The sequence below is a fragment of the Limanda limanda genome, chromosome 6 (genome assembly GCF_963576545.1).
Source record: "Limanda limanda chromosome 6, fLimLim1.1, whole genome shotgun sequence".
Classification (NCBI taxonomy): Eukaryota; Metazoa; Chordata; class Actinopteri; order Pleuronectiformes; family Pleuronectidae; genus Limanda; species Limanda limanda.
In genome coordinates, this window is record NC_083641.1 from 28,942,903 (window position 1) to 28,969,861 (window position 26,959).

The 26,959-nt window shown below is 42.7% G+C and overlaps 1 protein-coding gene across 3 annotated transcripts; it reads right to left on the bottom strand.

The window, feature by feature from the left end:
* Positions 1–548: 548 nt before the first annotated feature.
* LOC133003615 (uncharacterized) lies at positions 549–6,691 on the bottom strand. Of its 3 annotated transcripts, XM_061073400.1 has the most exons (6): positions 6,635–6,688; positions 4,761–4,837; positions 2,273–3,256; positions 1,543–1,695; positions 1,263–1,355; positions 549–1,042 (listed from the first exon to the last, which is right to left on the bottom strand). In XM_061073400.1, the coding sequence occupies exons 2-6, from the start codon at positions 4,791–4,793 to the stop codon at positions 722–724; spliced, it is 1,584 nt and encodes a 527-aa protein (XP_060929383.1). In that variant the 5' UTR covers positions 4,794–4,837; positions 6,635–6,688; the 3' UTR covers positions 549–721. The 3 variants fall into 3 exon arrangements, with proteins under 3 accessions (XP_060929383.1, XP_060929384.1, XP_060929386.1); XM_061073401.1 differs by lacking the exon at positions 4,761–4,837 and having other exon boundaries at positions 6,635–6,691; XM_061073403.1 differs by lacking the exon at positions 1,263–1,355.
* Between the last annotated feature and the right edge of the window lie 20,268 nt (positions 6,692–26,959).

Here is a 26,959-nt window from a genome sequence, read left to right on the forward strand (position 1 = left end):
CAAGCCTCTAAAACTTAAACTGACTGGAGAAGGCCAGATAAACCGTGTCAATTTTCCAATCAGGTGAACACAATATTCAGTCCTGAGCATACACCACTACATATTGTACCATGGAACACACATGGCTGGACATGACTGTCTGTCATTAAACTTAAATAAAGTCTTGTATAATACAAAATAACAAAAAGCTGTTTTACGTTTCCTCTATCAATCGTGACGAGGGGGAATTAAGTTATTTGAAGCTTGTGTTGTAGTTGACAACTAATTCTATAAATTCCAATTTTATAAAGCTTTCCTGCCTCAGTGGGCACAGGTGAGTTAGTTATGTCATCATGGCTATGCAGTCAGCAGCACCAGATGGCTGAAAGTGATGATGTCACTAGCTGGGGTCAAGTGCGTGTCCGAGTGCGAAATTGTGTTTTGTTATGTGCTATTCACATGTAGCCAGACACCAAGCTTGTGGATTTGTCCATATGAGACCGAAACTTTATATATAATTATACATATTATACATCTAGTGCTAACATCTTCATTTATTTTCGTTAGAAAACTACAGTCAGAAATATACACACAGAATTTTTTTTACAGATACAGTCATGTAGAAAGGGCAAAGCAACTTGTGGATTTGGAGTTTTTGTGGGTGCATGGCCTTTTTTGAGACCATCCATTGAATATGAACTGACCTAAACCACATTGACACAGTGACCTTCACTTAGGATCATTACATTTGAAGTTGGTTTTTCAGTGTTTGCAACCTTGGTTTTAACGCACTCTGGCCCAACGATAGAAGTACCTGTTGAATGAACTGGAATGTGTGCTTCATCGACTTGGGGTAGTTGAGGTGAAGTGCGTATGCAAGTCCAAATAGAAGACAAACAGCCCTCGGCAGGTCTTCAATGTTCCCCATCACCACTTTTCCCTCAATGACTATCTTCAAAGATGCTGGATAGAGATGCATGGAAGATGACAGCATTGCACCTTCCTGCTCAACAAGAAGGATCCCAATGTCGATGTGTTGGTAGGAATCATCATCATCAGAGTCCTTAAGAAGACAAACATAAGAGCACAAAGACATCTCTGTCATTAAATAAACATCAGTAACGTTTAGCAATGTAGCTTAGTCATGGGATAATGCGACACATGAGGGAGGGCTGAATTGGTCATGATTAAAGGAGTAAATTAACAAACACATCACCAAAAAAAAAGCAACATTATACTTTCACAATTTTATATACCCTTTGATAAAGAAAGAGGTTACTTACAAAGCAAGCTTTGAAAAAGTCGTTGGGGTTGTCCTGAAGAAGGATGGGAAGGCCTCTGAGCATCATTGTACGAATATCTGTTGGCTCTGTAGTCTTTTGGAGAGTAATATGACAACAAGAGTTAGAAACTGTGGATGACAGGAAATTAATGGTTTGTATGCGAGTGCTCAAATAACCAAGCAAAATTTGTATTGTACTGCACAATTAATAAAGTACAACTTTTTTGGAAAATGACATAAGCTGTGAAAACAATGCAAGTACAGGATGGGTATGGACCAACCTTGGTCTCTTGTGATAGCTGAGTCAACTGCTGCCCAATGATTCCTCTCTTACATCGAAATATTTCAACAAGACGAGGACTGTGCCGATCGATGCCATCAAAGAATTCTTTTTTGAGGTCCTTTCCCACAATCCTTCTGAACTCCATGTAGATCTGAAAAATACAGACAAAGTTACATTAAAAATATGTATCATTTAAAGTTTTTACAAGCTTTCAGACAAAAACAATACAAGTGAAGTAACTTGTGACAACTTCTTCAGATGTAATAAAGCAGAAAAACATAACATGCCTCCATACTGCTCGTGTGGAGTCTTCCGAGTGTCACCAGGTTACGACATTCAAATTCAACTTGAAACTGCGTCATTTACACCAAAATGTCCACTACCTGAAGTAGCTATGCTACTGCACAGCCTAGGGCGAGGGCTTGTGCGGAGTGTGCTAGGGTGAACAGACTCCAGAGGATATCAGAGGACATTTAGGCTAAAAACTTGGTGTAAATGACGCAGTTTCGAGACGAATATGAATGTCAGGGCTTGGTGACACTCAGATGACACCACTGATGGAAGCAGAATGGAGACATGTTAGGTTTTTTTCTGCAGTTTAATTACGCCTGAAGAAGTGGTCACAAGTTACTTCACTTGTATTGGTGCTTTTAAGTGTTTTGTAGACTCAAACACTTCACCCACCCCTCAATATGACCTGGTGGCGAGAATATCATGTGTGAACATACCTGGTCTTCTATGAATAGAGCAGGCCAGCGTTCCATCATCGTGCTTATGGCAGGTTCAGAGTCCACCACCTCTTTTCTTCTCAAAGCAAATGTCAAGTCCATCATCTGTTTCACAGGTTTTCCATTTGGTTCTCTCTTCTGCATTTCATCAACTAAGTCTTTGCGGGCACCCTCAAGGGATGACTGATCAAATCCCTCTGGAAAGTTGGGCAAGTAGTTGAGTTCTCCTTTTTTTGCTTTCTTAATATTTTTCTTAGCTGGTTCTCCTTCTGCCGAATGCGCTCCCCGTTTACCTGCATTCACAGCAACATCAAGGCATCCGGATCTTCTGCACTTTGTTCTGTAATTTCCCATTTTGAATTTTAGACTGTTTTTCCAACCACCACAGCGACTGGTTGAGCCTCGTTCCTGGAGACATGGGTGCTTGTTTATCAGTGCTGCAGCAACGTTCTCAAACTGAGCATTATCTGGATATGCTGTATATGTGTAAATGCTCTCTGCCAGTCGTTCCAGGATCTCATGCTTCAGTTCTTTAGATACTTTCAGGGGTGTGCCGTCACGAAAAAACAGCAGATCTGCTTGCCTGAGTCTGTATGCCACATCGACAGAAAAATTTGGGATTTCAAATTGTTCTGGCCAATGTTTCTGTCGCTCCTGTGATGATCTGGAGAGGATCTCCGTATCTGCCGTACTGTGTGTGTCATTCAAAATGTCATCAGACATTGAGACTGATAGCAGCTCCAGGATAGGGATGACTTTCAATGTTGGTTTTTCTGGAAGATCCGCAATATCTGTCAGATTGCATAGTTCGTAATTAAAGTCAGGGTCTTGGTATTGGAGACTGCAGTTGTAATCAAGTCCAAGTGATTCTTTAAGCTTGTCTATCAAATCCTTGACTGTGGTAGGCCTTGTATTCAGGATGACTTTTCTTATGTCTGCCTCCGTGAGAATGACCCTCAAGGTCATCTTCTGGTGGGCCGCCATCTTGGAAATAAAATAATAATTAGGGCCCGAAAGAACAGTTGGCTAGATAGTTGATACGATAAATCATGTAGTTTGGTTAATTTCAATGCACTTTTTTTTTCTTGGTATGGGTAGTAGTATAAGTATAACAGTAAACTTAAAATACAAATGTTTATGTGACAAGTGCAGTGCATCAAAAAGTAAAAGTTTAGCATGTCTCTGGAAAAAGCAGCAAAGTATTGACTGTTTTAGCCTATATTTACACTCATCAGAAGCCACATTGCATGGACTTATTGCAGAGATCATGTTTGGCTTTTTAACACTGAATAAAACGCCTAAATGTCACTATTAAGTTGTCTCCAAATCTGTACGCTGAGAGAGGGAAAACATCATTTAGCTCTTTGAGTTGCACCACACATAGAGAGGGGTTGATACTGCCACAGAGTTCAAATGATCTGAAATGTTCATGGTACCATGCAGTCATTGTGTTGCAAACAAAGAAGATCTCTGCATTAACTGCCACAATCTGTTTGATCTGCTGGAATTTCGGGAGGCCAGCACAAGAGCCAGCAGAGAGTATCATATCAGCACAATATTTAATTCCATCAATGAAGATGGAGGATGCAACCAAAACTGTTGCAAGCTGAGGAACTTTCTGGCTGAACACTTGCTGTACATTCTCAGGATAAGCTGTGATTGATGCTGTAGAAACCTTTTCCATTTGAACTGATGGCTTGAAAAAGGAACTTGTGTCTAAATAGTAAGCCATCATTTTCTGGTGCTTTACAGCCAGTGTAAGAGCTACATTTCTGAAGTTGTGAGCATTGCGAATGGCCCGTTTGAAGAATTTGTGCTTTCCCTCGAAACGCATTGTCCAGACATCTGACAGTGGACCGAATGCCTTTATCATTTGAGGATAATGCTCAATGAAGTGGTGTTTTGGACGTAATCTGTAATTAGGGAATGTGGTTTGCAACAGTTCCCTGTGTTCTGACACTTTGCAATCAAGGAAATGTATCGACTCTTCACTGTGCCTTGTGGCTACAGCCAGCTCAACAATATCTTTGAGGAGCATCAGAATGGTCCATGCATTGTCTCCTTCAGGTACTTTCTGGCCAATAAGAAGTGGGAGCAGTCTGATTAAAGCCCAGTTCTCATGGCCATTTCCACCTATGGTGCCTTTGTTTGCAAAGCCTCGGGCAATAGGCTGAGGCTGGTCAGTTTTGTCACTAAAAACATATGCAAAAGATTTGATGGCATGGTTCAGTGTCTCTAAAGTGAAATATTTCTTAGATATCAGGTCTGAGATGCAGAGCGCTAACTCAACAGGAACAACACCTTCTAAGAGGTCATGCAGAATGTCAGGGGGATAACCACTAACCACATGAAAGTGCTCCAAACTGTCAGTCAAAACACATCCTCGTTTCACACCATACTCCCTGGCCAAAGTGGGATCTTGATGTACCTCCTGCACCTGTCGGTTGTGAGTGTCTTTAGTTCTGGGTTCAAAGGTGGCTGAGCTTACCTCCTTTTCTTGGATAGCGCTCCTTGTCGCCATGCAGAACCGGCAGAACCTGTCCACTGTAAAGCTCTCAAAGAATCCTGCCAGAGAATGAGCAGCTAAGTTATCAGCAGCCACATACAGCACTGTGCCTTTGACACAAGCTCCCAAATTCTCAACATATAGACCCTGTTGCTCCAAAGAAACCAGATCTTGAATCAGAGGATGGAGAATTTTAGAATAGCCATATTCTTTCACATAATTTGTTTTGCATAAAATAGCAAGCTGAATGGAGTGGAGGGTGGACCTATATTTTGATGGGACATTAGCTATCACCCAATAGACTGCACACATTTTGTGTTTCTTTCTAGATGTCCCTAAAGGATTTGAAACTTCAAAATCATCTATGTAAAGTCCAACAGCAATTTTGAACTCCTCCCCTTTAAGGAGGTCATTTTCTTTACAGTATTTACCATCTCTGTATGTACTGTACTCGTGTGGCAGATGCTTTTTTACTGGAAGAGCTTTGTCTAAAATATCTGCCTTGTTCAACATTTTCTGTAACATGGCATGCAAAGGAACATATACAGCACTAGATTTCTTTCCCTGATCGATAATATACTCTACTGGCCTAACTACAGCAAAGTTTTTGCTCACATATTTTGCTCTCCTTTTAGTTGTTGATAAGGAGCCATCCTTGCCACAATGTCTCAGTATGACATTGCTCTCTGAGGCAGCCTTGACTAACTGCCTTACAGTTGAATCATCCACATCCATGTGTTGTTTTAAAAATTCCTTTACTGAATTATGCAGCAGCGGCTGGGCCAGTTCACACATCTGTAAAAGTTGCTGTATGACATCTTGTACAGAACTTTCTGGAATGTGAAGGATGGTTTGCATCTTTAAAAAAAGAGCAGCTAGGTTGTGCTCTAACTGACTCCCTAGATCATGGAGCTCGTCGTTGCTGGAATCCTCACTGTCCTCTAAATCAGTGGTGTCATTTGAAGGTGCATGCTCTTCCTCAACAGTTTCAATAGTTACATTTGAAACAATTTCTGGCTTGAACATCCTCCAATTGTCTGTTCTGTGCATCTTACTTCTATGTGCATTGAATGTGGAGTAAACAGAAGTGTGGAAGTTGCATCCTTTGTATGGACACTGAACTCTGTTATTAACTTTTAAATGTGTACTGCGCAGGTGAGTCAAAAACACTGCCTCTGTGCAGTGTGCAGCAAAATCACATAACTGACAATGAAAGGTCACTTGGGCAGTTTCACACATGTGTGCCTCCTGTGCATTTGGGTGAATCTTAGATAAGTGTACCTTAAGAGCATTTATGGAATTAAATGTGCACAAACATTCTTGGTGTAAGCAAGGGAATGCTACAGTACTGGTGTAGCTCCCATGTTTCAACCTGTAATGTTTTAAAAGGTGAGCCCTTTTCTCAGATATAAAATCACAGTACTTACAGTTCCACTGCATTTTCACAAGAAAGAGAAAATTAAAAAACGTCAGCCTAACAGCTTAGTTGCAGTAACATTAACGCATTTTTAATAGATATGGTTATGAACAGAGTAGCAATAGCTAGCGTTAGCCACAAGCACGTGCTATCATAATGCACCTCACTAACACCAAGCCTTTAGGTCACTGTTCCCAGAGATATCCACAGATTGTTCAACTAAACACTCGCCATCCCACTTGGTGTAGGATTAATAAACGCTGCTTAAAACAAAAGAAGAAAAAAAGGTTTTCAAATGAATGCTGAAGCTTTGTGGTCGGCAGCTATCTATGAGCCGACAGAAAATCACATTGACACGAGTTAACTTTAGCTTGTAAGGCCACTGGACCGTCTTTTTTGTAGTAACATATCCCAGAAAGCTACTGAAAATTATATTTACCGTTCCACTTGGTTTAGGCTTTCAAACTCGCGCAGGGTTGACACGGTCGAAAATCACTCTGGAAGCAGCAGCAGCAGGTGTCCTCACAGTCACTCACACCGGGCCGGCAGGCATGTCCCAACATGCCACCGAGCAGAAATTCAAATAGGCCCCTCCCCTTTCTTACAGAAAAGCGACATTCTAAGTCACCTCTGCTTAACATCATTAGTAACGTTGTGTGTTTCAGGTGAATAGTGCAAACAACTCATTTGATTAAGTAATGACATACTGTTTTCACGAAACTAGACATTATAAGTAATGACCACTAAACAAGTTTAGTTCAAATAAAATCCGGGTTAAGAGTGCAGTTTCATCCACGTCTACAAAACACAACGAGGCACAAACGTGAAAAGACACAGATTCTGGATCAGTGGGGAAACGATGATAATGAAATAATAAAACAAAATGTTGAAGGGTTTCGGATCTCGAAGGATTTGAGTCTTCATCAGTGTTTCTGGACAAGTGACTGTTTATCAGAAACATGGGCCTCACTTCACCTGCAGACGTTCTGCTGTGAAAAGAGGAGGAGAGGGAGGAGGAGGAGAGGGAGGAGGAGAGGGAGGAGGTGCGCTTGATTTGCATCCAGACTCGCTGGGGCTTCTTGCACGTCAACCACCTCCACCCTCACTGCACCCCCACCCCAGAGCACACTGAGAATAGATCGACGCCTCCGACGATTCCAAGACATAATTCAGTCGATTCCGAGACGTTGACTCACTTCTTCTTCTTCTTTCTTCTCATTTTCTATATTTGTTCTCGGAGCCGTTTCCATCCAGAGGTTCAGAAACTGGAGAGTCAGAGAAGCTGCAGCTGATTCATGAGGAGAAGGAAGGAAGATGGCGGCAGCACGTCGCAGCTGGTGGGAAACATTTACTTTCTATTTCTACTTGTTGTACAAACTTATTTTGGGACAGAAAAAGTTTGTGTTGTTTTGCAAAATAGATCAAAGATGGTGAAAAGGAAGAAGAGGAGCAGGCGGTTCAAGAAAACGTTGAAAGTGACAAAGTCGTAAAACACGTTCAAACCCACACGCGAGTAAAAAACTTCCAAAAGTATATTTTATTATATTTTATAACATGAATAAATATAGCGACTTCCTGCTCCGGCTGAGGCTGAGGAGGCGTGTGCAGAGTCCAGGTCACCCAATGAAAATCACTGATGAATATTCAAAACTATACAACACAATATTAACTTTAGGTTCACTGGGTTTGAGAGGCACTAAAACATCTGTTATGAAATGTTATGATAAATTAAACTCTTCCTGCAGACCAGCGGCTGGAAACGGTGCAAGATCAACACAAGTATTTATTGAAAGGATTGTTCGTGTTGTCATTGTAAATAAAAGATGATTTATTTAATCACAAAACACATAATGTGAACACTTTAGATCTAAGTGATGTTTCGAATGCATTTCCTGACTCATTAAACATTTACTAAAGTAGTTTTCTTCTATTTTATTAAACTGCTTCATGAATAATCATCAGTGACCACGTTCCTCCTCCAGCTCTGCAGAGAAGGAACTGAGTCATGGGATTTTTATCTTAGTGCGAAAAACCAGCGATGTGGAAAAATGCATTTGGGCGAAAAGAAAATAAAGATCCTGCCGCAGCTTCCCCATAAAACATATCTGTTATGAAGTAAAATGTCAGGAGGAGCTGATTGTGTATCCGGGGACTCGGGCGCTCGGCAACAGAACGACTCTCAGACCCAATGTCAATAAAACCTTCTTCTGTGGGATCATGGTTCTGCTCCTCAGGTTCAGCTTCACTCACAGACCTTCAACTCATCAATGTTCACTCTGCTCACTTGGTGGAAAAGACTCTCAGAGGGTCTGAGAAGTGAAATACAGGTTTTATTATTATTCATCTGAAAATCACGGCTTGTTTTGGCACAGAAATGTTCATCACACATACATGTAGAAGACATATGTCTTATAGCAGGTGGAGTTATAGAAACATGGAAACCAAAGTCGACCGGAGTGTGTTTGGTTCTCCGTTTACCTCATGGACCAGTCCGGGTCCTCATCCAGATTTAAAAAGGCCTTTTAGCAAAGGGGTGATTTGTTTTTGAATATTTCAAAATCAACTTTTAATTCCAGCACATGTTCAGGACATCGAAATGCTGTGTCTCTGGAATCTCTGTAAACATAAAAGTAGGCAAAACATATTAAGTTCTCAATTTACAATAGAACACAACATAGTGTGCTTCCCTTTGTGTGTCTGTCCTAGTTCCCTGGTTCTTCGTGCTTCACACCAGCTGTGTTTGTGTTTCTCTAAGTTTAGATTATTTGGATTTAGATTTTTCTGGCTCTGTTTTGTCTGAATTGTTTGTCACCTGATCTTTTCTCCTGCACTTTGGCTCCAGCTCCACTCGTCACTGTGACAAAGTGCTGTGGTGATATGGAAGCGTTTTACTTCCTTGTAGGTTAACATCCTATCTGACCCTGAATCAGTGAAATGAATGTTATCCATGAGGCTTCATTATCTCCACATGCAGCAGATTGTGAAGAGACACAGACTCAGAGGGAACTCAAAGGTAAAAGACCTTTAGCTCTTTGTGAAAAGTTGAAGAAGATGAATGTAGTTTGAATCTTCAGACACGTGACGTGCTGCTCATTCTTTGATATGAACCGTGTTGTGAGAGGAACTTCTTCTTCTTCTTCTCGGTCTCTGGAAGTTTCTCCGTCTCGGTGACAACATGCGTTCAGGCTGCAGGAGACAAACAGCAGCTGTGGCTCATTCAGGACGAGTGTCGGGCGACTTGAACACTTTGATATCAAACTGAATATGGAATCAGGCGTCTGAGGCTGAAGTGACGAGGAGCAGATCCCTGGTTCTTCTCCCTGCTCTCCTATCAACCTCCTGTTCCTCTTTCATCTCCTCCGCTGGGATTCTGAAGCGTTTTCAAACGTTTGTTCCCTCTCGTCTCTTGAAGGACCTGAAACAACATCAGAGGACGAGTGTCTCCCGTCAAAGCTCTAAATGTTTCCTCTTATGTTTCCTGCTGAGCTCTGATCCTCTTGAAACTTAATGTTCTGTATTGGCCTCTGAAACCAGACACAGCGTGAAGATGCTCATGTGCTGCAGGTTCCTGCTGAAGTTGATGGAAAAGTAAAATACAAGAGAAACAAACTTTACTCAGATTGAAATGAAAACTTCTTTCTTTCTGTAAACAAGCCGTGAAAACTGGAATCAACAGGAAACTCTCGGCCGGTTGATAATAAAATAAAATGAACCTGCACTCAGTGGCCACTTTAGTTTCACATAATACTTAGATGAGCTCATAGTGGTGGAAATTAAACATTAAGTCATGATTAAATTATGTTTTGTAATAATAATAATAAACATAATGGATGTTACACCTTTAAAAACAAAAATGCACCTCAAAGTTCTTTACAACAATAAAATTTACAATAAAACAATCCAGCCGCTTGTAACCAGAAATCATGAAGACAATAAAATAAACATCAGAATCCTCAAAAGATAAAATCAGAGCGAGATAGAAGAAGAAACCGGGAAACTAAATAAAACAAATCTGATATAAGACACTGATATATTATTCAAAATGAAAGTATCATTGGAGAAGATCAGCTTCACTGAGTTAAATTGTTTGTCTCAACACAAAACGTGTTGTTAAAGAAAAGCAGGAAACTGGGAACATAAATAAAACTTTATTCTTTCAGAGTCTTTTGTCTTTGAAGACTGAAGTAATTTAAATAACAACATAATAATACATATTTATCCTGGTTAAGATTCCTGCTGCAGATATTTAGATTGATGAGCCGGTGAATTTAAAATGCACAAGTTTCTTTCAATATCTTGTGGTTTCTTTTCTGATAAATATGATAAATAATAATGCTCATGGAACTGATCTCAGCTCCAGGTTCTACAAACAAACTCCAGAGGTTCAAATGCAAATCACAGGATTTGAACTGGAAACAAACACTTCCCTGTGTGTGTGTGTGTGTGTGTGTGTGCGTGTGTGTGTGTGCGTGTGTGTGTGTGTGTGTGTGTGTGTGTGTGTCTTTTCAGTCAGTTCAGTCCTCAGATGCTGTTTAATATGTTGTTGTCTTTAATAATCTCTGGAACTTTCATCTGGAAAACCAACATCAAGGCAAAATTTCCACTTGGAAGTTAAACACCAGAACAAAGTTAATACACAAACTATTCACAAATAAATATACTTTAAAAAAAGAAAGAGGTGAAATAGAAGGACAGGAAAATAACAACAAACACAAGACTGAATAATTTATTAAAATATAAACTCATTTATCACGTTTACATATTTATGTCAGGGATTTCTGAAACAATAATAAAACATAATATAATATTTTATTGCACAACATGTCCAATAGTGTCTGAAATGTTTTGGAACAAATCAGCAGAAGTTTAATATGAATCTCTGCAGTTTCTCTCGTTTAGTAGAAGAAACTTTCAACGTCTTAATTCTGTAAAATGAAACGTTTCTCTCACGTCATGAAAAACGACCTGAAGGGAAACTTCCTCTTATTCTACTTTAAATATTTCCCACTTTCTTCTGCTCCTTTCATGTTTTTATGCAAATCTTCTAATCGCTGCGTTTCCCTGTTCTTCTGACAAGACGCCACTTCTCCCTCTCTCATGTTCTCTCCATCCATCTGTTCTCTGCTTGTTTGCTTCCCCCGTCTCCGTGCGTCTCTCTCTCTCTCTCTCTCTCTCTCTCTCTCTCTCTCTCTCTCTCTCTCTCTCTCTCTCTCTCTCTCTGCTGCACACGGGGCTGTCAGGCAGCCATCTACACATCTTCAGAGAGGAAGTGATCGTCCCTGTCACACACCCAGCGGTCCGGCGTTCAGCCAGATGGTGTAAACAACATGAAACGCTGGAGACGATATCGCAGACGAGTTGAAATGATGCACGACTCAGGTCACACGCAGGAGGAGGAAACCCGGAGTTAACAATCAGTGATTTTCTGTGTCTCACTTTCTGTGAGTGGATCCGTTCACACCTGAACCAGCAGCACCTGAACGTGCACGAGAAACACCCTCAGCCTCAGGAGCTGCCATCTTGGATTCACAATCAGGGACCAGCTACGTGTTTCAAGCTCGGGGAAATGGCGGACGGCGAACAAAGCGTCCCTGGCGTTGGATTCCTTGTGGCATGAAACTGGGCCTGTGAGCATTTTCTATTTCAAGTGAGCAAAGGGTTTTTTCAGCTGCGTCTGAAGAGTCTCCTCCACGTGTCTGTGAAGGAGCAACAGAGAACATCACTGGTCTGAGCTCAGACTTCAACCAGGAGACCTCAGTTCCTCTAGTGTCGCCAAAACAACACACACCACACAACTTACTGATTCTAAATCTGAATCTCTGCTACTTTCACCTGATGTTTGTTGTCACCACTTCAGTTTTGGATTTGCTCTTTTCCAAGTCGTTCAATTTGCAGAATTTATAATAAGAACTGTGATTTTGTGCCTCAGTGTTTGTGTTTGTGTCCTTTGCTTCTGAACAGTGTGATAAATGAAGTTAGTGTCCATGTCTTCATCTTTATTATTCTGTTTTCTTCCTGGTGTTTAACTCAGATGAATGATTTATGTGTTTTCTGAACCCAGGCACTTCTGTGGTAACTCTCTAAAATTCAACCTGGAATGAAAAATGCTTAAATATAAACTGTAGCTTGATATAATAGTTCTTGTTTTCACACTCAGCTTCTGTTCCAGCGTCTGAGGAAATATACAAACAACAAAAACACATCTTCTCTCGTTTCCATTATCTGTGTCTAGTTTACAAGAGGATGAAGAAAGTCACAAAGTTGTTTGACTCCAAAGAAACTTTGAATCAAAAGATTTCCTCATTTGTGTTTTTTGAAATAAACTTTGCAACATTACTTATTTAAGTTTCGCAAAGCTTTGTTTTCCCACATCTCGCACTGTCCATGCATTATTAATGTCTTTCTGTCGCATCTTTTCACTGTTTTTATGTAAATATTTAATGTTTATTACGACTTTCTGGTCTTAATTTATTCATGTTTTAAAGGAATTGATTGGTCAGTGGTGGATCTAACTTAACTTAACTTGACTGGAGCTGATTGGCCGTTCAGCATGAGTTACCATGGTGATTTATTCATATTCGTGGGACTGGAGACACTGAACTAAACCTGAAGTTACCCTGATGACCCAGAACCTGCAGACCCAGGATCTCAGCTCCTGGGAGCCTCTTCAGGGGAAGTGACCAGTGACCTCACAGCTCGATGGTCAGCAGCTGAACTCAGGATCGTTCTGTTTGATGCAGCTAATGTCAATAAAGTTACTGAACAACGTCTGAAACCGGCACATTTAGTTTCTCACACACACACTGGAGAACGAGAGGAGCTGAGTGACGGCTCCTGTGTGTTTACTGCACCGTCGTCACGGTGAAGAAGTGAGAGAGGAACTTTGTCCTCGTGTCCCCGGGCGACCGAGGAGCCGGCGCCGTCTCCCGCTGCTGAACAGACACCTTTGTGGTTGTTTGTGTTCTTGTTTGGACACACACATGTTCACACATGTTGCAAACAGCCTCTGATGCCGTGATGTGATGAACCATCGGCCCGGAGGCGGAGCCTTGAAGATCGCTTCACAACAGGCAGCGTGTCCAACACACACCAAGAGCTGGACTGGCAGGAGATCACTGATGGAACTATTGATCAACGTCTGTGCAAATGTTCCATGAAATGAAAAATGCTTTGTGATCTTCAGACCCTCGACCGATTGTTCCACAAATAAAGAAACATTCTGTTTCACTGGATGAGACGAACGACTCAACAGAGCTCGACTCTCTGATCCGAGTCTGACGCTTCATTTTGGTTCCACAGTTTCATTTCATCTGTTACTTTTGGTTAAGGTTGTAATTTAGGGACCAAAGAATTCTGTCCTATCATACGTCCTATTGTCCACCTACGTGGGCGGAGTCAACATCTACCTGACTCTGATTGGTTGGTAGAGGGCGTCTGGTGCTGTCTCTACTTCCTGTGATTGGTCCAAAAGTCCAACAAAGTGTTTTCCCTCTGGAACAGAACCAGGTTCAGTTTGATCCAAATCCAGAACTCTTCTTCTGCTCTGAGGAACCGTTCACACCTGATGTTCAGAGCTTCAGACTGAACTGAAGAGTCTGAAGCTCTGAACCAATCAGAGCAGCTGTCCCCCCCCCCCGGATACTGAGGCTCAGTTTGCCTGGGACTTGAATTGTGTGGACATGTGAACCTGAGCATCTAATATTTACCACAGGACCAAACCATCTGATCCTCAGCTTCCACAGGATCCACTGGTGGAGACGACCCGTCCACTGTGTGTGTTTCCTGTGACCATTACACGTGTGTGCAGCTCCGTATGAAACGACTCTCTGCTGGTGAGTCAGTGTGTGAGAGCATCTGTTATCATGTCCGTGTTTAATAGAGGCGTCTTTATTGCGTGTCCAGTCCATCTCTCATTAGCCTGATGAAGCCGTTAACGTGGCTCCTGCTGCTTCACGTTGAATTAAACTGGTTCCCATTAGTCCTGGATGAGGTGGTTCAGCAGCTGATGATAATTCCATCAAGCTTCTCTTTCTTTTCCTATGACTGTCTGCACGGAATCGTCGTCCCATCATCTGCTCATCTGTTTAATATCCCATCTCCGGGCTGCATGCAACCAAATTCATTAAACATGAGGGAGAGAAGGTGAAGCTTCACTTTAATGGGAATCATAAAGTAATGGAAGATGAAAGCTTTGGTCCAAATTTAGCTCAAAATGAGTTTAAATCAATGTGATCGAGATGAAGGAGCTGATTATAAATCATGAACTTCTTTCACACACTTCTTTATATCTGGTTTGTGTTCGTCACACTTAACAAATCTGAGTTACTTTTTCCTCCGACTGTAAAAATCCTTTTTCCATAACAGAAATCATTTATTTCCCTTTTCTGCAGCTAATTATGCAGAAAGTTGCCGGATTCTCACAGGGGGAAACTGCTGGGGAGAAATATCACGAGCGCTTAACACAAACTGCAACTTCCACCCTGATCCGCTTAGCGTCTGATGGATTAAACACAATCACAACCCGTGTTGTGCTCCAGGCCAAAGGCTAAGTAGAAGAGGATTGAATCTTATTTTATTATTCTTCTCATGTTGAGAGCGCTTCAGATCCCCAGACACAATTAATGGCTGCGCTGTTTGGATCAGATATTTGTCGCACTAATATTTGACGCATGTGTGTGGAGGGGAGACAACAAAGCCAGAAGAGAGTGTGTGAGTGTCTGTGTGTGTGTGTGTCTGTGTGTGTGCCTGTGGGAGTCTTCTAGGCTGGAAGCTGTCGCTGCCTGACATGACGCTGCTGTGATAACTGCTAATGAGGACACAGGAGAGTACATGATATTAGACTGAAAATAAACATATCAACACTTTGACAGACACTGCAGATAAAGTAAAGGCTTAAAACACACACACACACACACACACACACACACACACACACACACACACGCATGTCACCAGAGAACATGTAAAGCAGCAGTAAGCCGATCCCACAGCAGGTGAAGTCAGTGGACTTGTGGTAAACTTGTATAAAACATATAATTGTGGAAAATACATTTGACACAACGTATTATATATATTTATCCTATAGAAACATGGTCCAATATATAAATTCAGTTTATAAACAGGATTACTGTAAATCCAAAACCTACAAATTCACTGAATACAAATGAAGCAGAAATCAGATCATTACATTTTAAAATCAACACATTCAAACTCCTCTGATGAGAAAGGGAAAGAAAATACTATAAAATATTCATGTGTGGAACGAGAGGAAGTAGATCACAAAGAGACGAGTCATTAGGCTGGAGGAGGAAACCATCACTCACACGTTTCACTGGGAAACAGAATGTGTCTGAAGGAATGTGGTTCGAGAGAAAAGAGGAACGATTTGATTGGTGGTTTTAATCGACTCACCTTTATTTTGAAGGTCTGTAAGTTTTAAAACAATTCAATATCTTTGTTTCTGAAATTGAAACATGGACCAAATCAATAATGAGATTTTAATATAAGGAATCAGGACGAGGAGGCAACTGCAGGTTCCTTTCAGCTTGAGTCCAATTCATCAATAACCTTCATCTGGAGCTCGTCTTCATCATCTGCAGCTGCTCTTCATCATCTGGAGCTCCTCTTCATCATCTGGAGCTGCTCTTCATAATCTGGAGCTGATCTTCATCATCTGGTTCTGTTCTTCATCATCTGGAGCTGCTTCTTCAAGCTCTTGGGTCATTGTGCTGCTGAAGGGTGAAGGTTTGAATCTCAACTCTTTCTGTGTGGAGTTTGCATGTTCACCTCGATGATGGATGGATGGATGGATGGATGGATGGATGGATGGATGGATGGATGGATGGATGGATGGATGGATGGATGATGGATGGATGGATGGATGGATGGATGGATGGATGGATGGATGGATGGATGGATGGATGGATGGATGAATGATGGATGGCTGGATGGATGGATGATGCTGTTGGACCAATATGTGTCTTCTTCTGTTACTTGTTGAGTTTTTATTCCCAAAAAATACACAGTACTACGATTTGAGTGACAGTTTTGTCCCAAATATACATCAAAGTGGACAGGAACTTTTAGTAACTTATTTTACTCTGAAGTGGAGTACTTATACTTTTGCATTTATGATTTTCAAGCTGCTTAAATTTCAGTAACATCTGGAAAAAGTTTTTAAAATTTTCTACTGAGACCAAAAGTTTAAAAAACAAACTAAACAGACCACTGTGTGTGTCAAGTGCAGGTGTTGCTCATGTTGTGGGGACCAACATCTGTTTACTCTTGTCTTCCTCACAGGAACAAGCTGCAGGTCCCTGTGATGTAGATCCTCACATTCTGAGGTCAAGTCTCAGCAGCAGTTAATGTTTAGTCTCTAGAATAAAAAGACAGAGGACAGAAGACGAGTATCAACATGCAGCAGAGACTCAGTATTTAAACTGTGGATGTTACATTAAATAAAGTGAAAACACAAAGTCAAACAGACACGGCACATGATGGCTACAGGATGTGACACACGACCACGCGTGTGTCGCTGGTAGCATGACGCCGCCGCCGCTCCTTCCTGTTGAATATGCACGAGCTGTCAGGCTGCTCACAGACTCCAGACGTCACCTGTGGTATCTGTGCACATGATGAGGATCATGTCTGCTGCTGGTGGTTGGACCTACAGCGCTGTCAGCTCCACTCAGATCAGCAGCTGGAACAACAACCTCCTCTGCACAACACGACTGGGAGACGCCCTCCCAGTCCTCTGGCTCCTCCCACACACACGTGACCACCCTAATAAGATCAGATATACGTACTAACACGTTTGTCAATGGCTGCAGGAAATCAGGCCTCGAGTGAAACGCAGATTAAACACATCTCACTGAGATGATTCAGGACCACAGGGAACCGAGGGAGAACAAGGTTTCACCAGCAAGATTAACATCAACGACTGAACTGGGACCGAACTCTATTCTAATTATATTCTAATTATATTGTTATATTGTTAATGCTAACATCAGCTGGTCGTAGGCATCAATTAGTGCTGTAGAACAAAAGGAATATTCTCCATCTTCTTCTTCTAAACTCTACTTCAGGGTGATGCAGAGCAGATGAAGCTTCTTGGTTCCAACCTGACTTTAGACTTTAGAGACTGAAGTGACTCTGAGGTTGAGCTTCATTGATTGATCGTCTCGGTGTCTTAGTGTCGTGTAGAACCTGGTGTTAGTTCAGATCAAAGCCTGTTGATACAGTTTTAATCTGATTGGATGCTGTCGGTTGATTTTGCTTCATTCTTTCATTATCATTGTTTTTAGACTCCTGACAAACTGGTGTTAGATCAGATTCATCCCTTTCTGTTCATTCCTCTTGAGGCAACTCTCTGTAACTCTGCCTCTCTCTCTTGTTCCAGTTAACTTTGTTTGTGCAGCTTTTATCTCTAAGTAACACTCATTGGAGCCGTCACTGTGGCACATGGCGGCTGCTGTGAGGATGGAAGTTGCAGAAACACAGAAGCAGAAAACACATTATCACAGTGCTGAATAATAAATAACGTGTGTTGTTGTCTGCAGCTTTCACACAACTTGTGTATCTACTGAGTGTCTCGCTGCAGCGTCTCAGTCTGAGGTCGTTCGTGTCCACGATCAGAATACAACAAGATTTAGGTAAATCAGCTTCCTTAAGGCAAAGCAGAGATTAGCTCAAATCTGCTCTGATCCAGCTTTGTCCACAATAAATTAGAACGGATTAATTAGACTGATATTTAATTTGAAAGATTCATCGCAAGCAACTGAGCACAATGATGATGTTTCTCACGCTACAGACGCAAGACTGAAAAGAAAAACATGAAGAAGAGGATCTGTGCACGTAGGAGAAGCCAAAGCAGAAGTCGAACTGCGACCAAGAGATCTGACGTGATCGGGAGTCAAGACTCTCTGCTGCGTTCTTCACGATTCTCTAAACCTACCTAATCTCCTTCTCATACAGCCTCCTACGTTTCCCAGAATGCCCTTCACTCCGCCCCAGTGACCAGGTGGGAACCCTCTGTGTGTTTGAGTACTTGTCAGTGTTCAGGTGAAGCAGCTGATCGACACTCGACGTGTCACAGCTCGGGTTTAAAACCCAATTAACACACATGAACTCTCAATCTATCGTTGAACTGGGACTCAAGTAGAGGAACTAACTGCTGACTCATCACGTCCTTGATGGAATCTGGTTCCAGCTCAGCTGCTCAGTTTCCTGCTGTCGACCTGCGGCTCGCTCGCCTGAAGTCACACATGTTTGCAGCCACATGTACACGAGCAGGATCATGGGAAACAGCATGAAGCTCAGTGGAAACACATTAATATGTGCTGACAGTCAGCTGATTCCACCACGAGCAACACGGATCACACACGCTTAAGTACACACGTGCAGGTTTTCTTTGCATGAAACCAGCAGCACTGTGTATACATGTGTGTCCTGACTGTGAGCCAGGCAGCTGCCAGCAGCTCTCCTCAGACTCGGTGATCCTCTGTGACATGTTGTGTGTCTGCTGCATGTGTTCGCCCGAGGCCCGGCCCGGTCTGTGGCCCCCACAGGTCACACAGCCTGTGGTTTACACGCCTGTCCCATGACATCCCTGCCAGTAGCTCACCAGTAGCTCCACTGGTCAGATGTGCTCTTCCTCTCCTACATGACAGTTCAGTTTCTTTAGTGTTTCTACATGTTCTTCACAGATTCTGGAGGTGGACGTTGATCTGAGCTCAGTGAAGCTACAGGGACAGAAGAAGAAGAAGGAAATCCTCACACTGAGCGTTTCAATCACTGATAATTCAAAGATATGTGGATTCATATTAAACTAGAATGACAGAGCTCCGCCCCCCCCACATTTAAATTCATTAGATCCATCCGTCTGACTTCACTGCTAATTGAAGTTAACAGGAGACATTTTAATTTTAACAGTTATATTTTCCTTTCTGGTTTGAATCCTGAGGTTTCAGCTGTCATTCCTGAGCACAAACACACACACAAACACACACACACACACACACACACACACACACACACACACACACACACACACACACACACTGGAACAAACCACATCTTTACCTCACATCTGTACAACAGCCAAAAAGGCGATTGAATAAATTCCAGCTAATGACGGCCTCATAATGGGACTAATGCTCCGTCAGATTATTGTCTATAATGGGATTATAATGTAAATGGAGGCAGTGATCAGAAGAAGCAAAGCAAATATTTGATTATATGAAAATGTCCTGGGTGTGTCTCGAGTCTCGTCTCTGAGGCTCGTCTCTGAGGCTCGTCTCTCAGGCTCGTCTCTGAGGCTCGTCTCTCAGGCTCGTCTCTGAGGCTCGTCTCTCAGGCTCGTCTCTCAGGCTCGTCTCTGAGGCTCGTCTCTGAGGCTCGTCTCTGAGGCTCTTCTCTGAGTCTCGTCTCTGAGGCTCGTCTCTGAGTCTCGACTCTCAGGCTCGTCTCTGAGGCTCGTCTCTGAGTCTCGACTCTCAGGCTCGTCTCTGAGGCTCGTCTCTCAGGCTCATCTCTCAGGCTCGTCTCTGAGGCTCGTCTCTCAGGCTCGTCTCTCAGGCTCGTCTCTGAGTCTCATCACTGAGGCTCGTCTCTGAGGCTCGTCTCTGAGGCTCGTCTCTGAGGCTCGTCTCTGAGGCTCGTCTCTGAGGCTCGTCTCTGCGTTGGAGAGGTGGTTTAGATTTAGCTTTCAGGATATTAGGAGAGTCTTTTATTGCCTCATGAGCTTCAGTCCCAGGAGACAGTTTTTATTTCCCACTAAACCTCCCCGATAATTTACCGTGGATGAGGACGGTTCAGGATCTGTCTCCACAACGTCCTCTGTTTCTAAAAACTCTTATCAGCTATTGTCGCTCCTCTTACGGTCGTTTTTCAGTCAGAGTCGACTGTTTTGAGTGTATTTTATTTTAATGCTTTTCCGATGCGAACGCTCAGACTCTGTGAGCGGTGAAACGTCGTAAACACCGGACGTGAAAGGTGATAAAACTGTTCCTGAGCCGCAGGCGTCACCAGATATTTCATCACAGCAAAGGCAGCTTTGCTGAGACAGTTTGTTTGAGACTCGTAAACGTTCGTCACGTCTCCACAGAAACTGAAACCTGTTATTTAGATGATATTTCAAAGAGACACACCCGGATACTTGAGGTCTGGATCTACAGGAGCTCAAACTGCTTTGTTAAATCTGAGGAATGACTGCTGGTCCTCCTGCTCGGGGTCCATGTGTTCTGTGGACTGAAGCACTTCACTCCATCAGCAGAGCGCTGAGGACGTGAGGACGGAATCTGTCCCTTTAAGATCTGGATGTCAGAGGACGAAAATACTTCATCTGGTTAAAAGTGTTTCATTAACAAACACAAAGCTGAAGAGAAATTACTTAAACCACAGATTTTTCCTTGTTTGACTATAAACATGAACTTGACGGACATAACACACATCTGGTTAGATTTAGATTTAATGTCAGAAAGTGAGAGATTAGAGCTTTAAAGTGCCAGTGAGAGAAAGAGCAGAACCACAGTGTTGCTCAGTGGGAGTCTCGTCTGCACTGAGGAATAACACATCAGGTTTTAAATGAACCTGTTAGTTTTATATATTCACTGTTGCACATTTGATTTGAAGAAAATAAAAAGTACAGGATGGCCTTTTCATTTTTCATTGACTAAAACACTTTATATTCACCACATTTCATTATAGGTGAACATAAAAACTCACCTTTATCAATAAAATAAGAGGTCGGGTAATTAAAATACAGCTACATCATAAAATAACCAATGAATAACAGGCGCAGGTTAAACTTTCCCTCTCTTCTCTTATTGAAACAGGGTCACAGTGGAGCTGGTGCTCACTCAGACTTGTGATTAAAATGTAAAGTGTTAAACCCTCAGGTTCATTCAGGGATTCTGTGCAGACTGAAATCCTCCTCCAGTGAATCCTCAGTATTCACACAGCACTTCACTTTTAAAACAGCAGCTTGACTGTGGGTCCGAGTGTGGGAGGGGCCGTCTGTTCCCATCCGAGGTCGAGAGGCAGCGAGTGGGAGGTTCACTCCGGACCCGCTCAGTCAGAGGAGATCTTATTAAGGTTTCAATTTTCACATCTTATTAAATGGAAATAAAATAACAGAAAACTCCCAGATTATGAGGAAACTCTGCATGTAGGAGATTCTGTCCTTCAGGGAAACTACGGAATCTTTAGTTCTGTTCACAGACAAAACATGGAGCATCTTTTTATTCATCTCTTATTGTTTCATGCGGCTCTGAACTGCTCTGATCTGCCTGGAGGCTCATGAGGAACTCTGATCTGCAGATGTTTGACCGACAGTCAGAGACACAAACGTCGACGTTACACAAAGATAAAAGAAATTAAGAGATAATGTGAACAAACACGACTAGGAAGCAAAGTGAGCCCTGGACCGTGAGACCTTCAGGTGCTGATGCTGTCAGATGCTTGAGCTCAGAGCTGCTGGTGAACTCGTCTCTTTGGCTGCAGATGAAATGGCTGATTGGTAATTACTGAAATAAAGTGTTTCCTGCTCACGAAGCCGAGGCCCAGATGATGATTCAGTGCTTTGGATGAAACGACTGCCGGGTGATGAGAGCGTTTCATTATCTGTCTCTTTATGTCTGCTCTGCTGTGGAGAATATGTTTCTGTTTGTGTTATTGGAGCAGAGATGGGGGGGGGGCAGCTGGAGGGTGATCACGGCTCTGGAGTGTCTCTTCAGAGGACCGAGCCCGGAGCACTACTGGGTTTGATGGGCCGGACGCCCAGGAGCCGAGACTCTTCACCATCTCAGCACATGGAACACATGCTCCTGATGGAGAGACTCGAACCCACGGCGTCTGTTGGTCGGTCCGCTCGACCATTACCAGAATCACCCTGTGTGAAAACTGCTGCTCAAGGCTGGAAGGCACACAACGGATTCAGGAGTTGGTTAGTTAGATGGAGAGATAGATAGATAGATAGATAGATAGATAGATAGATAGATAGATAGATAGATAGATAGATAGATAGATAGATAGATAGATAGATAGATAGATAGATAGATAGATAGATAGATAGATAGATAGATAGATAGATAGATAGATAGATAGATAGATAGATAGATAGATAGATAGATAGATAGATAGATAGATAGATAGATAGATAGATGGATGGATGGATGGATGGATGGATGGATGGATGGATGGATGGATGGATGGATGGATGGATGGATGGATGGATGGATGGATGGATGGATAGAGAGATAGATAGATAGATAGATAGATAGATAGATAGATAGATAGATAGATAGATAGATAGATAGATAGATAGATAGATAGATAGATAGATAGATAGATAGATAGATAGATAGATAGATGATAGATAGATAGATAGATAGATAGATAGATAGATAGATAGATAGATAGATAGATAGATAGATAGATAGATAGATAGATGGATGGATGGATGGATGGATGGATGGGAATGGAGGATGGATGGATGGAATTGATGGATGGATGGATAGATAGATAGATAGATAGATAGATAGATAGTAGATAGATAGATAGATAGATAGATAGATAGATAGATAGATAGATAGATAGATAGATAGATAGATAGATAGATAGATAGATAGATAGATAGATAGATAGATAGATAGATAGATAGATAGATAGATAGATAGATAGATAGATAGATAGATAGATAGATAGATAGATAGATAGATAGATAGATAGATAGATAGATAGATAGATAGATAGATAGATAGATAGATAGATAGATAGACAGACTGCAGTACACACATCTGGAGCCCCTGCTAAGAGGAACAGTTCAACCTGTAGCACGTGTCTCCACAGTCTCTCCTTCTGCCTCCGATCTCTGGAATAGTCTCTTATTTGTTTTTAAATTCAATGTAAAATGATTCCTTCTGAATCCTCACTCGTATGATTATATTTGATTCACCTGTATTTTCTCTTCTCTTGCATTGTTTATGATTCTCTGCTCTACTTTTCTTAATCCATACTTGTATTTCTTCCTTTGTCCTGATCGTGCAGCTCTTTGGTGAAACTCCTGCTGTTTTCCACCTGCTACACAAATAACATCTGACTTGACAATGTTACCACGTGATTTCTCTTAGTAGTCGTCTATAACCATGGACTCGTATTGATAAAGAAAGTGTGTTGAAATGCTGAACCCAGCACATATTACCCAGCGTGTGTATTTCCCTTGTGATCGATGGAGGACCGGGACATTTAAAGATCAGCTGTGTGAGTCCAGCCCGGCCGACTCTGTGTGCGTCGCTGTGGAAAGGTTATTCCGTTAAACGCCTGAAGACTGAAAGTGTAAGAGTTTCCTCTGATAGTCTGTCCTGATGTCAGCGGCTGGACTCTAACTCTCACTGTTATCCACCGAGGATCTGACCCAGGTTGAGGACGAGCGTTTCCAAACTCAGCCAGGACAGTAAAGGTCAAAGGTTGTTTGTTCATGGAACTGAGATCCTGCACCGAGGGTGTGAAAGTCACGAGGAGAAGAAGCCGTAGAGATGATGGAAACAGTACAAGGGGAAAAGAGCTGCGGAGAAGAGAGAGAGGAGAGAGGACGGGTTGAAGTGGAGGATGTGAAAGAACAGCATTGATGAATTATGAGAAAAAGAAGATCGGAGAAAGAAGGGATGTCAGTCCTGAACATGTGATGGGAATGCAGAGAGGGGACACATGAGTCATACGAGTGGGAGGAGTCATAAGAGAGAGGGAGTGAAGAGGACGGAAAAAGGTCAGGGACAAAGTGGGAGGAGGGGGGCGATGATGCTGGAGGGCCGAGGGTCAAATGTCCCCCCCCCCCCCCCCCACAGGGACAGGAAGCTGTCGATGTGTGTGGGGAGGAAACTGAAATCTGGAGCCTGGAGTCGAGGCTCAGGAGGAAGTTGTGTAACTGGACCGAAGCAGAAGAGCTGGAGGAGGGAGGGGGGGTTGGTGGCTGTCAGGGGGGGAGCTGTGGAGGAGACGGGTGGGGGGGGGGGAGCTGTGGAGGAGACAGGTGGGGGGGGAGCTGTGGAGGAGACAGGTGGGGGGGGGAGCTGTGGAGGAGACAGGTGGGGGGGGGAGGAGCTGTGGAGGAGACAGGTGGGGGGGGGGGGCTGTGGAGGAGACAGGCCTCAGGGACAAGTTCTCACCAGCTGCTGTCTGTCTGAGTCCATTAACACTGGAGCATCTCACCCGTCACTGAGTGGAAACCAGTCGGGAGGACTCCCCCCCCCCCCCTGGTCGGAGCTGGACACCACAGAAAGTCATTAAATACCATAATAACTCGATGCTTGGTTATCATATGTTTGGAGGGTAATTGATTCTCTCTACTTGAAGCCTTGAGACCACTGAGCCACATTAACTGGTCATTATCTGCAATAAGGTTCATCTCTGTAGCTGAAGCCTCAGTTATACCTGACACTAGATCAGTTTATAGACTTCTGTCCGTACTCGTCCTGCGTCGACTCTACAACTTCCACTAAGTTTCATTATCCTGATGCTGAAGCACAAGCGTTGTTGGAAGGTTCCTTTAATTAATCCGAGTCCTGGAAGTAGCTGTTAAACTTGAATGAAACGTTCAGCAGTTAATTAAAACACTGATCCAGGTCACAGCAGAACAAGCAAAATCACTAATGTGCAAACTTAAAAAACACTCAAGTTGTAATTTAATCATTACTGAGTGATCTTAATATTTAAAGGGTTACCCCTGCAGAGTTTATTAAAAGTGCAGTTGCTGAAGATCCCGACTTTTAACTTAGTTTGGACTTGAAGATTTACAGAATATGCTGATCCACAGAATAAAGAAGCTAAATCCTAACCTGCCGCAGCAGATGGTTTGTTAAACAGAAGCATCTGGAGAAGCTTCACTGGAAACAGTCTGGATAAGAAACTCTCTGAAAAGGGAAAAGCACTTGGCAGGTGATTGGAGGAACCATCTGTCCATCAGCGTCTGTCACTGTCGGGGGGGGAAACATCTTCTCCATCCAGAGCCTCCTGCATTTCTATATGCAGCTCTTCACTTTATCTTTTGGAATGTGACCAGTATCAGAGGGATTCACCCCCAGAGGACGCCAGAGGCAACAGCATCATGTAATACCCTCGGTGGGGGGGGGTGGAGTTCACCATGAGTTCAGGGTCACATGTCGGTCAGAGCTCCGGATGAGACTCCACACTTTGATGTTGTCACACGAAGGAGGAGGAGTCGCACACGTCCTGGATCCCTGAGGAGCAGCAGGCGTCTCCACACTCTGAATAAAAGACGACAAATGTTTGTGTTGGACGTGAATCACAAAGACTGAGGATGAAGCTGCAGTTTAATGGAATCTACATCATAATGAAACATGCTGGAGATATTTGATAATTAGTCTGTCATCAGCATCGAGCTGCAACTTGTTAGAGCTTCAGGTAAAAAACTGAGCTTATAGGTCGTCTGTGAATTAAATGTTTATGCGCCATTGTTGGTTTTATGGTCAGACGCCCCCTGGTGGCAGGTGACGGGCGGAGGTTTGGGCTTGATGATGTCAGCAGAACACTGGACTTCCTGTTTGCTTCAGTGTTGCAGCTCCTTCTCTCTGCTGAAGCTCGTCTCGCTTTTCAGTTCCAGAAGCATTTTTTCTCTCCGTCTCTTTCCAGCAGCTTCACACCGACATGAACAGCTGCTGCAATGCATTGTGGGACACTGGAAGCGGCCCAGTATAACCAGACCACCGCTGGCTCCCTCAGAGCCCAGGGATATGATGCTGGTTTATTGTTTGAGTTAAAGGAAGAAGGGCGATTCTTATTGAAACATTCAAATGACAATATTATATTTAAAAAACACATGCATGGAAACGTACCAAAGGATGTTTGTTAACTCAGGTTTATTTACTCTCAGGTACATGATGCAGACAATATCAATAAAGTCAAAATAGAGATGTATTTAACAAATGAGTGAAAGCAGAGACTCACCTGAGCAGCAGGACATCAGGAGAACTAAGATCTCCACGACAGACTTGGTTTCTTAGGAACCACGTTTTCAGTTCCTGGATCCAGACTCGTGCAGATTCCAGTCCAGAGGACGTCTACACACAGGAAGCAGGAAGCAGAAAGGATGATTTATCACCAGGTCCCAGATCAGTGGGACGCTGGACACAGCAGCCGCTGGACCGTGACCAGCTGAGTCCCTCAGGATCGACCACTGGTTCACTGAGAACACTTGTCTCGGAATATAAAGAGTTTTAATTGTTAAAACCCTGGTAAACAACAGTCACATCATCATAGTTCACATCAGGACCAGGACATTCGCTCGGCTGACAGCACGTGAGGGTGAAGACTCTGTTCACTAACTTTAAATAATAACGTGTTCTTCCTCTAACCTGGGTTTGAACGTGCTCTCTCTAATGTGCTGGTTTACTGCCAGAGAGGAAGAAGAAGCTGTTCTAACAGATGATGGGAAGTTCTGTGGCACTAAAGCTGTTTTCTCATTATTAACTTTATGTTCGATGCACAACAAACTCATTAGTTGTTTTTTAAAGCTGAGTCAGATTCTTCCAGAGGGAAACTTTTAATTCTTTATCGTTTGTTAGTTAGTTTTCATCTTCTTAATTTCACTGTGTCTCTGTTTTGAGCAGAAATAAAGAAGAGTGATGGTTTCTACTGGTTTTATCTACAGAAGCATTTCTCTTGTTATGGTCCAGCGGGTAGAAGAGCAGCCTGGTGGTTTTACACATGGAGGTTTAATAGTTGTAAAATCGTATCTGGCTTCGGAGGA